At 34.8% G+C, this 10,964-nt stretch overlaps 1 protein-coding gene across 1 annotated transcript; it reads right to left on the bottom strand.

Moving 5' to 3' along the window:
• Window positions 1-3: 3 nt before the first annotated feature.
• Window positions 4-10,741, bottom strand: LOC134679946 (protein PF3D7_1417600-like). Its single transcript, XM_063538898.1, has 2 exons — window positions 10,640-10,741; window positions 4-10,482 (listed from the first exon to the last, which is right to left on the bottom strand). Exon 2 carries the CDS (start codon window positions 10,368-10,370, stop codon window positions 2,583-2,585), a length of 7,788 nt encoding a protein of 2,595 aa, XP_063394968.1. The 5' UTR covers window positions 10,371-10,482; window positions 10,640-10,741; the 3' UTR covers window positions 4-2,582.
• Window positions 10,742-10,964: the final 223 nt, after the last annotated feature.

Below are 10,964 nucleotides of genomic sequence, written 5' to 3'. Positions count from 1 at the left end.
GGATTTTTATTTAGAACACATTTATTTGGTCAATATTAGAACAATTCTCAAAACTAGGTTTCACTCGAAAACTTAATATTCCCTTTAACAAATAGCGCACTGCTCCCCGCAACAGACCGCCCCGCGGAGCGAGCGCGCGCCTTTTGGTTTACATCTATCACGAAACACTATCACGTGCGTTACTGGCATTAAACGATATGCATTTAACATTAAACGCAAAACAAATATTTTACGTTCTCTTATAACTTACTCCATAACCCTTAATGTAATAAAACTTACTATTCGCTTAAAATATAACAATTACCAACAGTGCTGTAAAATAAAACTCTCAAACAGTCCACTCAATAGTGCGAAACTACAAAGATTTTTTTAGGATATAGAAAAAAATATACAAAACTCAACAACGTACGTGACATAGCAAATAGTAAAAGAACCAACATGCGTAATCAGTCGGACTGTCCCACAGGAACCATGAATTTGCTTTTAAATAGAACAGCCTCAAAACTATCAAAACATCTTGTAAATTATGCAGATATCTATAGCACATCATTCATATCCATACTTATTTATTTTGTACATTTCGTAAGTATTCATAAAATTACCCCAGTTTTGCAACATTTAGCCTAAAATAGGTTATTATAAATATATTTATAATATATAAAACCGTTTCAAACCACTATACAAATGAGCATCACTCACTCAATACAAGGAAAATTAATTTTAAATTTAATATACATGCTTAACAACTAATTTCTACAATATACGAGACGGCGGTTGATACTACAATGTATGCAGGACTCTAATAAAAGCACTTTATTTGGTATATATTTATTTAACACCCTGTACACAATATAAAAATAGTGTATCATTTTATTTTAATAGGCACAATCAGGATAAAACGTTTAAATGGCGAGTGCCTTGATTATGAGATCAGTAAATACACCATTTTCTGAAGTGTCTGTGTATATTATACACACACTGTAATTACATTACAATATTAGGTACTCCGCATTTTACGGTGGTGTAAAATTTTAGCTCAAACGTTAAAGGCACTGCAGCATATGTATGCGAGTATACGGTATTTTCAAAATACATAATATATAATATTACGTTACTGCAAACAAAATATATCAGGCACTTGATTTTAATAAGGACAACATTAGGAAATTACGGGTTAAGCAAATCCCATCAAATATTAAAATTTAAATACATCGCTCGATCGCAAGAAGAGCGTGAAACAGAGCAATATAAAAATATTTCATAGAAAAAGCTAGTTCATTTTCCAATATATATATAACGTCTGAGTATTGGTTCTGCTTATTTCACGCTGAAAGTTCATTACACTATGCCGTTGTAACATACTACAACGTTTAAATCAACATTGCAGACAACATTAAACGACAACAAGCATAATGTTTATAAATACACAATACAGTATAGGACATCAATAACAGCAGTACGCACTCTTTGTACTTGAGCCTAAGTAACACCTATTTCTCGCAATACACATATATTAAAATGGTGCTTAGAATTTACGTGAGCAATTGTTAACCATATCAACAAAGGTTGTTTGGTCATATTAATAATTACATCCTAATTTTTATATACAGTAGTAGATAGTTCACATTTCATTCACAATTAACCAATCTTAGTATATGATTAATATTTGTTTACCGGTGTCCCATGAAAATGACCTGTTTATTATAAAATTCAAACCCCATTTTCGGCGAGCCCGTTTCGTATAACACGTTCGCCGGCGGTATCCAATGCCCTGGCTATAGGACCTACTACCAAATCATACGGTTCGAAGTTATATCGCAAACCGCCGGCAAACGTGTCCTACTTACTAGTAGAAGTTAAAATATAAATACGTGCAACAATAACTTAATATTTCTAGTAGAAATAACAAGTAGATATTAAAATTACGATTTCATGTTAGACAGTACCGTCATAACGAAATTATTAAAAAAATTCAACATGGCCATGTTGTTTATTTATGACTGTGTAGGTAGGTTTTTATCTGTGAGCAACCTTAAGGTTTATACTCGTATTGCACTAAGTGTTATTTAATGTTTATGAAACAAATCCCTGCAACACTAAACAATCATAAAACAGTACTTATTAACAAACCTAAACCTTTATACATATAAATATAACTTACTAAATTTTAATAAAAACAATATTAAGTTATGACAATAAATAAACAATTAATACTAATTTATGGCTTATAAAGTGCTAAGTGCAGATATATATATATTTTTATAATTCTGCTATAAAATGGAATGACTTTAATAAAAACAATTTTAATAAACTTTGTAATACAGTAACAAATTACAGATCAGATCAAATTGCACTCCTAATAAGTTTATTATACAGTACCTACATAATTTTATTTCTCATATCACACTGTAGAAAATTTGGCTTTGTCACAAGGTAGTGAACTAAACTGTTGACATCCTAACTAAATAAAATTATTTGGAATCGAAGGAATGTTAATTTGGGTGGGCTCCAGTCTTGGATGTGCAGATACATTTGTAATGCAGACCCTGAAAAACCAGTTCCAAACATACTTACTTTAGTAGCTACCTATGTTTCAATTTTATTGTGTATTTTAGATTTCCTGTAGAAAAATCGCTTAATTTGGGTTGGGATATGACAAATTTTGCAGTACTAATTGATTTGTACTTGCAAAACTTCTCAGCCAAGACAAAGGACTTCCTTCTGTGACTGAACACAGCCCTTGTCTTGTTCCTGAGTGCCATGTTGTCAATAAATTTATTTTTTTCAATAAATACCCATGGCTGCCATTTCCTCCCTGTCAAATCTGGATTAAATCCTTCTTTTGTACTGGCATAATGTGAACCATTTTCGGACTTTTTTATAACCACCTTGGGAATGTACTTTTTAGATTTTTTAGTCTTTGCCTTGTGCATTTGAAACTGAGCTTCATCAATATTTTTAAGAACATCTTCAAATTTAGGTTTAATTTTCTTTGGGATTTCTTTTTTTAGCTTAATATTGTTATTATCACTATAAATATTCCGAGTGCTAAACTTTGGTTCTTCTTTGGCTACTTTATTTTTTTGCAACTTCAGTAGACTTTGTTGTGGTAAAGCCAATTTTACTTTTAGATCAGGAATAGACTCCCTAAGCGGGGGAATATATTTTTGAGCAGCTTTAGTGAGCAATGGTCGCTTTGAAGCGGTACCATGGCTGTAATCAGGTTTAAAATATTCGTTGGTAGTACGTTTACAGCTACTGTATTCTTGCTTATCGGAACTTAAGTTTTTTACTTCAGATATTCGTGAACCTTTGAAATTAGAAATTTTAAGTAATAAACTTGAATTTTTTTCTTCAGATGTAGTAGACGAAACTTCGGGTGAACTAGAAGTTTTATGTATACTGTTCCTTTTATCAACGTAAGAGAAAACATTGTCTAAACTTGACTCACATGAGTGTATTGTACCGTCCTGAGTATCATCACAATTATTATCAGCAGATGGCTCCGTATCATTATTTATCGATTCTATATACTCCTCATTTGGGATAGCGTCAATCGTCAGTATATTATTTATAGGTGAGGGAACTTGTAAACACTTTGAATTCAGGTTTTCTTTGTTCATTGTGCCTGCCTCAGGTCCCTGCCGGTTCGGTAGGCTAATAGAGCTTATGTTTGACTCTGTAACCGCACGAGGGATATTGTCAACAGGTTCAGCTAATAACATTTCTAATGAATCGCTATCATAATATTTACTACCTTTCTCGGTTATATGAGATTCCTTATCCATTAGTTTTTTATTAACATCCATTTGAGGCGTTCTGTACAATGCGTCAACTAATTGAGCATCATTTGTGCACATGTTATCGCCATATATGTGTTTAACTTTGCTCGTGTGATCTGCGTCTTCATTACTTAAGGTATCCATGTCTTCATCGTCCGATTCATAATCGGTTAAATCCGTATCCTTTGGAGAAGTTGGATCACCAATAACGATATTTTCTGCGATGTCCTCGGTTTCAATAGTTTCTTCACAGCCAACGTCTTCGACCCAAATTTTTTCTTCTTCATATTTGGTTATGTATGTGTCAGAAGTATTTTCGTTCTGGTCTTCTAAGTTATACGCTAGAGATGTACTCTTTTCATCCACTACAGGATCTTTAAGCGAATGGTTTGAGAAATTGTTTTCAAACTGCATATAATTTTCTTGTTCATAATTTTCATCAGAGACAATACAATGGTCATCTATCAGTATGCAAAACGAAAAATTTTCGTTGCTAAGTGTTGACACAGAATTTCTTCTACTACTTTGAATTATGTTCAGCAAATGGGATTCGTCTATTTTGCTGATGTCACAGATTTTTTTCCGCCTCTTGGGAAACATACATCTTTTTGATGGACACTCGTCACCGTCATCATCATAGGCATTTAAAGCAGAGTCAGATAGTGATCTTTTGAGGGAAAAACGCGGCCGAGTACTTAAATTTTCAACGAAAGATTCAAGTTTTTTATCTAACTCATTCTCGACAGGTGTACCAATTTTACTGTACTCGTTACAGTGTTCTGGTGTCACGCTTATAGAATTATCAATGACTATAATATTAGTGGCACAAGCATCACTTTCGACATTATTAATTAATTGTAAATCTGAGTCACCATTATTATTTTCTAAATCCTTAACACATTCATCGTCCATTTCTTGGCAAGGTGACTTATAACCAGAATCGTCAACTGATTTTGGAAACGTTTCTTTATTTGTACATGTGTCATTGGCGTTTTCTAAATTGTTTACACATTCATCAACGATTTCTACGCCAGATGACTTATAACGGGAGTTGTCCACCGATTCTGAAAAAGTTTCTTTATTTGTGTATTGTATATCTGATTTGCATTTACCACTTTTGTTTTCTAAATCTTTTCTCCATGCTATATCTATTTCTTGGCAAGAAGACTTAGAAACTGAACTACCCACCGATTTTTCAACTGTATCTGTGACAGTATGCATAACATTTTTATCAAAACTTTTTATTTGAGTTTCTGGCGATGGCATAGTACTTTCTTTATCGTTTTGAATACAATTTTTGTTAAGATTATCCTCGTTTTTAAGACCATCGCTTATGTTGTTATTTTCCAAAGAAGTGACGTCAAATATATTTTCTTCACCAAGATTTCCGTTACCACATTCCTCACTCGTAGCGGCTTCATCCATTTTTTCGATTCGATCAGACGAATCCAAATCCCTAATATTTTGATCACTACCAATTTTATTTTCAATATTTATATCAACTTCATCAGTTTTTGGACTATTGGCCATATGATCACATACACTATTATCCATGGTAGGTTGTTTATTAATTATCTTGTATTCACCAGTATTAAAACTATTATCCATGGTAGGTTGTTTATTAATTATCTTGTATTCACCAGTATTAAAACAGGTATCGAAATTTTCATTGTAAAAAAGTAAGTTCTGAAAACGAGACGAAAAAAGCTCTTTATTAACAAATCCATGACACGCCGGGACGTTTTTAGTTTTTGTTTCGTCTTGACAAAAGTTCTTTTGAATATCATGTTCGAAGACTGTCACGACGGAATTATCTCTATTAATAAGCATTTGGATATCATGATGTAGGCCTTCGTTTTTACATTCAACATTTTCTAGTTTTTGCGATTGATATTCGGTTTTCTGTACGTTAGTGGTAGTATTTATGTTTTCATTTTCAAAGTAAGTACTTTTCATTACATTCAATTCTACACCGTGTTCTACACATTGATCAGTGACATTGAGCATATCCACTTTCTTCGTAACACAGCTCATAGTGTAATTTTTTATTGTTTCTTCTTTTATATCAGAACTAACCAGTGGATCGAAATCTTTGTTCGTAAGATTAATGTCTATTGATTGATTTTGGGATTGAGTTTCATCTTGATGGTACATTATTTGCGTATTTGATTCTTTTGCTTCATAATTAATACTCGCGTTTGCGTGCTCCAAAGACTTTTCTTCTTGTTCAATTAAATCACTGGAATACTCTAACGCATCGTTATTAACAACTTTGTTTGACTTACTTTGACTTTCTACTGGGTTATCCGAAATTGGATTATTTTTCACTGCCGAATAAGAGTTTTTAATAATTTTTTTGGTGTCAATATCAGTATCCAAAGACAAATTATTTTGTAGTGATTTCGTCTCAGATTCGCATATTTTTTCGAAACGATTGTCTATGATAGGCGACGATGAAACTTGCATATTGGTATTTATATCGTCAGGTAAATTATGCGAAATGTTCTCAATAACGTCATTATTTGCTTCGGTTTCTGTAGGCCCATTTTTATTAACGTTCGTACATTCTATATTCATCAAATGAACCCGTGTTTTGATATTTTCTTCTGCTATAACGTTTCCTGGTATAATCTGGGCTTGATTCTGTATTAGATGTCCTCCAGATTCTTTTTTATCGGGACAAAACAATAAATTCTGTTTTTCCTTACTTTTTACAATATTGTGTTTAACGATGTCTACAGGTTTATTTTCGTAACTTCGTTTTCGATGAGTGGCCTCACCCCTAAATTTCTTTCTTTTTAGTTTGGGAACATACGTTATACTGTCGTAGTTTTTGCGATACTGCTCTGAAATGATATTATTTTCCGCTTGCAACAAATAAAGCGTATCTTTATTGTTTACTTTATCGCACATGGTTTTGGGTTCATTTTTATTTTCCGAAATGTCTGCCCCGCAGTCTATCATGCTCATTTTATTGGCAACTAGTGCTTTTTCATTCAAAGTAACTTTTTCTTCATTTTCTAGAATAGTTTTTTTCTCTTTATTGTAATCTACAGTTGTTGTGTGGAAAGTTTGATTTTCACTACGCGTAATTGAATGATCGGTTTCAATTTCAATTTTTGGAGAATATGAAGTTTGATTCACAATATGTGAAACGGAATTATTTGTTTCAGTTTCCATTTTTGGAAAAAGTGAAGTTTGATTCTCTATATGCGAAATTGAAATACCTTTTTCATCTTTTTGTATGTCGCATTCTTTGCTTAACCCAGTAGTAAGGCTATTGCTATGGTTATTTGGAGTCGTACGCGGCTTCTCACGAGTATTAAAATATTCCTTATCAGATGTATCGTTTTGTGAATCCATTGAAATATCGTCAGTTTTTTCTACACTAACACCACTAATACAATTTTCTTCATTATTTATTTGTTTTTTCGTGCAAATATTACCTACAGCAAACTGATGCTTCTCTTCTAAAACAGAGGTTTTATCACCCTTTTCAGTATTTCTGCATTCTTCGTCTACCTCGATCATTGAATATCTTGCCTGCGGTGACAGATTCATTGGAATGTCCAAAGCAGCCTTTTCTAAATATTGGTTTGAAATATCTTTACTGTGCATATTACAATCTTCTGTTTGTGCGTGAACAGAATTATTACGGTCTTCATTCACGTTAAAATGTTTGTTTGATAAATTACTTGTTTGATGCATAAAAGTGCTAGGTAAATTAGTATTAACATCGTCATATCTACCAGTGATAGTGGAGTTGGTGGAAGGGCCAAACATTTTATCCACATCATTTTGTTGTTTTGTATTTTTAGTTTGAGACACTAAATTCATAGCAAATTCTTGAAGGTCATCTTTAAAACCGCTCCCAGAATTATCATTGCTTTCTTCAAGACTTCTTGTGTTATCGGGATTTTTTATGATTACACTATCTACTCTTGTAGCTTGAACTTTTGCTGGTTCTGTATCATTCTCATCTGGAACACATTTTTTTAATTTTCTGTATTTGCTCAATCGAGAAAAATCTGTTTCAGTTTCAGTTTTAGGTGAATATTGATAATTCATATCACATTCAGTAGTGGCAATAGCAGACCGGTCAATATCCAAGGTAGGAAGATCTTTAGTGAAAGATGTAGTTATGACCGAATCTGTTTTGTTTGCGTTAATAAATTGTTGATTTACTTCAGGGAAATTCAATTCTATATCTGTGTCTAGTCTGGGTAAAGAAGCTAAACAAACACCTGAATTACTTTCTAAATCTTGTAAAGTATAACTTGTTTTTAAATGATCAATGGTAGGTGAATTAGATAGATGTTGATTGCTTATCATTTTGCAACTTGATGCTGTGTTTGGTATGGGACATTTTATTGTTTTATTCAGTAAAGTGTGGTCTAAGTTGTCATCCACTGCTTGTATTATTATAGGTGACTTATGTGGATTAGCCACTTTTTCAATAACTCTTTCATTGAGCATCTGCATGGGTGTGGCCACCTCGACATTCAACATTTTCGGGCTACATGGCTTAATTTCGAAATTACAGCCAACTTCTTTATGAATAACAGATTGACTGATTTTTGCTTCAACATCTAATGGTGACAAAGCACGAGGTATTGGCTCATGTTTGTGTGAAATGCTTTTTAACGGCATTTGTATTGTCCTTGGCGTAGGAGGTTTAACACTGGAAATATTTGAAGATTCTATAGCTTCTTCAAATTGATTGAGCAATTCAAGACTGTTATAGCCTTTAATATTTTCTGGTAATTTAGATACTTTTTGAATGTGTTCATATTTGCTAAGCTCTTCACTTGGAACATTGACTAATCCAAGGACATAGAGTTGTTCCTGATTGTTAACACTATCATACTGCCTACTAAAAGTATGTTTATCATCAGTGATGTTCCTAACACCATCTCTTTTAGCACTGTTTTCAGCATTTTCATCATCTCCTTCACTCCAGGATGATATAAATTGTCTTATATCTTTTTTAGATTTTGACCCTTGACTACTGCTGGGATCTGGTTTGGTTGGTGGGGAAGCTCTTACTATTGGACCATATCTGTAGTCATATCTACCATAAGGATCCATTGGAATTCTGTTTAGACTCTCTATACTTCTCACACTTGTCACTGAGGATTGGCTTACATATCCACAGTCTTCTTGAGAAGTTCCATGAGTCAGTGCTGTTTCATTGCTAGCATTTGAATCTGCTGGTGATATTGCTAAGGTACTGGGGGAAAACTGAGGTGGTAGTTTTGTTAGAGGATGATTTATCATAGATGGATCCATGTTTTTATATCGAGGATAGTCAAAATTTTTTAATGACATATTCTCTTTTATATAATATGGATGAGCATTTACTCCATGCATTGAAGAAGCTAAATTTGGTACAACAATTGTGTTTTTAGCATGATATGGCCTTGACACATCATTAAGGTAATAATTATCAGGCATAGGCATGGCCTTTGAACGGGTATCATAATCAAGGTACATCTTACTTGCAGGGTCATAAGGCAGTTTGTTTGGAACTGGTTTATGTTGGGCATCGAGTGGGTATGGGTTCAATTTATTTTGCATATGGTTCCCAGGCACAGGTCTATAAGAAGAATGAATAACAGGGTTACGCATGGGAACACCATAATTGCCTTGTTGACTGAGGGCCCTTTGGTAACTATCCATAAGAGGCTCAGGTATCCTCTCAGTATATTTAGGTACTTGGGGATAGCCAGGATATGAGTGAGGCGGCATAGTCTTTGGTAATTCATATTTATGAGCAAAGGGATTGGGGGGATGGTAAGGACTTGGATAATTTCCTAGATATTCATACCTGCTCTGTGGGTATCTCTCCTTGATGTTGGGATAGGGTTTGAAGCGGATGTTGTTCTCATGGTAATAGGGGTCCGGATACAGTGGTTCTTCATGAGTCCGGGTAAGCACTGGCCGGGGACCAGTACAGTTGACATAGTCTGGATATGGCAGCACTTCCGGAGCACCATATGTCCTCAGTGGGCGTACATGCACACTACCCGCAGGCCACCCATGAGGAACTCCTCTCATAAGCATTGGGTTTACATTTGATGCACTGTGATCAGGATTCCTAATATGTTTTTGGTCACTACTTACTTGATTAATATTATAAGGCACTTCACAATACTTTACCTCAGTGGGCACATTCAACTTTGTATTCTTGGATGCAAACGGGGAATCTTCATGCAGTTTAGTAGAATTATATCCAGGTGGCATGATAATGCGCTGCATATTTTCTTGGAATGTTTGTCGTGGTGATATGTTTCTTGTGGGATCCTTGTGGTCGGGCATCTTGTAAGTGTAATCAGGCAAGCGCCGGTAGATGGGGTCGGGGGCGAGCCATGGCTCGGTTGGCGTCTTCTTGGGGCCTTCCCGCGAGGGTGGCACGACGCGGTCGGGGCCTATGACGGCGCACGGGCGCACACCCGCCGTGTCCCCCTTGAATGCGCTCGCTGCGGCGTCGTGACTCTTGCTCCTGTCGTACTGGAGCGCGAACTTCGCGCCGCCATCGTTGCTACGTTCCGTCAGCGCTGCCTCAGCCCGCGAGTCCTTAGCATCCATGGCCAACCCGAGTTCCACAGTGGACCTTACTTGATAACATCTTTTACGTATACTTTATTGCACGTCGTTACTTTTAGTTCATATTCCCAACATAATGAATATAGTGCTCGTCCTGAAAATATAAACAAAATACCAATCAATATCACAGATACCTAACTACTTTGGCAACTGTCAAAACACAGTGCCACATACCCCTTGTAAATTTGGATTCAATAAATAATTAAAGCACAATTTTACAGTGAAAATGCTACAGTACACATTTAGTTTACCTGAAGTACCTAAGACATCAATAATATTTCCTAGGAGACACCGATTTATTACGTTCCTACGTTTGTCGTCCATGCACAGACAAGAGTTGAGTGTTGCTTGTCACCAAAACAATAATAAGGATGTGATCAGTGTACCATATATTATACAGCTACAATAGTAATTCAAAAAAGTATCTAAAGTGAATCCATATGTAATATGTAATGTATTTATGACAAAACCACAATATTTAAATGTTAAAGAAAAGATATTGAATTTCGTTTCACCTTTGCGTTTGTTTTTTTAATTATACACGCGACTCCTGCTCGGTGCTCCTGCCTCTCTATT

This window comes from Cydia fagiglandana, chromosome 3 (assembly GCF_963556715.1).
Source record: "Cydia fagiglandana chromosome 3, ilCydFagi1.1, whole genome shotgun sequence".
Taxonomy (NCBI): Eukaryota; Metazoa; Arthropoda; class Insecta; order Lepidoptera; family Tortricidae; genus Cydia; species Cydia fagiglandana.
Note: the sequence above shows the minus strand (reverse complement) of the source record. Positions and strands in the feature narration are given on the sequence as shown.

Bases quoted from the DNA above. Each gene is read 5' to 3' on its own strand.
- LOC134679946 (XM_063538898.1), bottom strand. From the start codon at position 10,370: ATGGATGCTAAGGACTCGCGGGCTGAGGCAGCGCTGACGGAACGTAGC.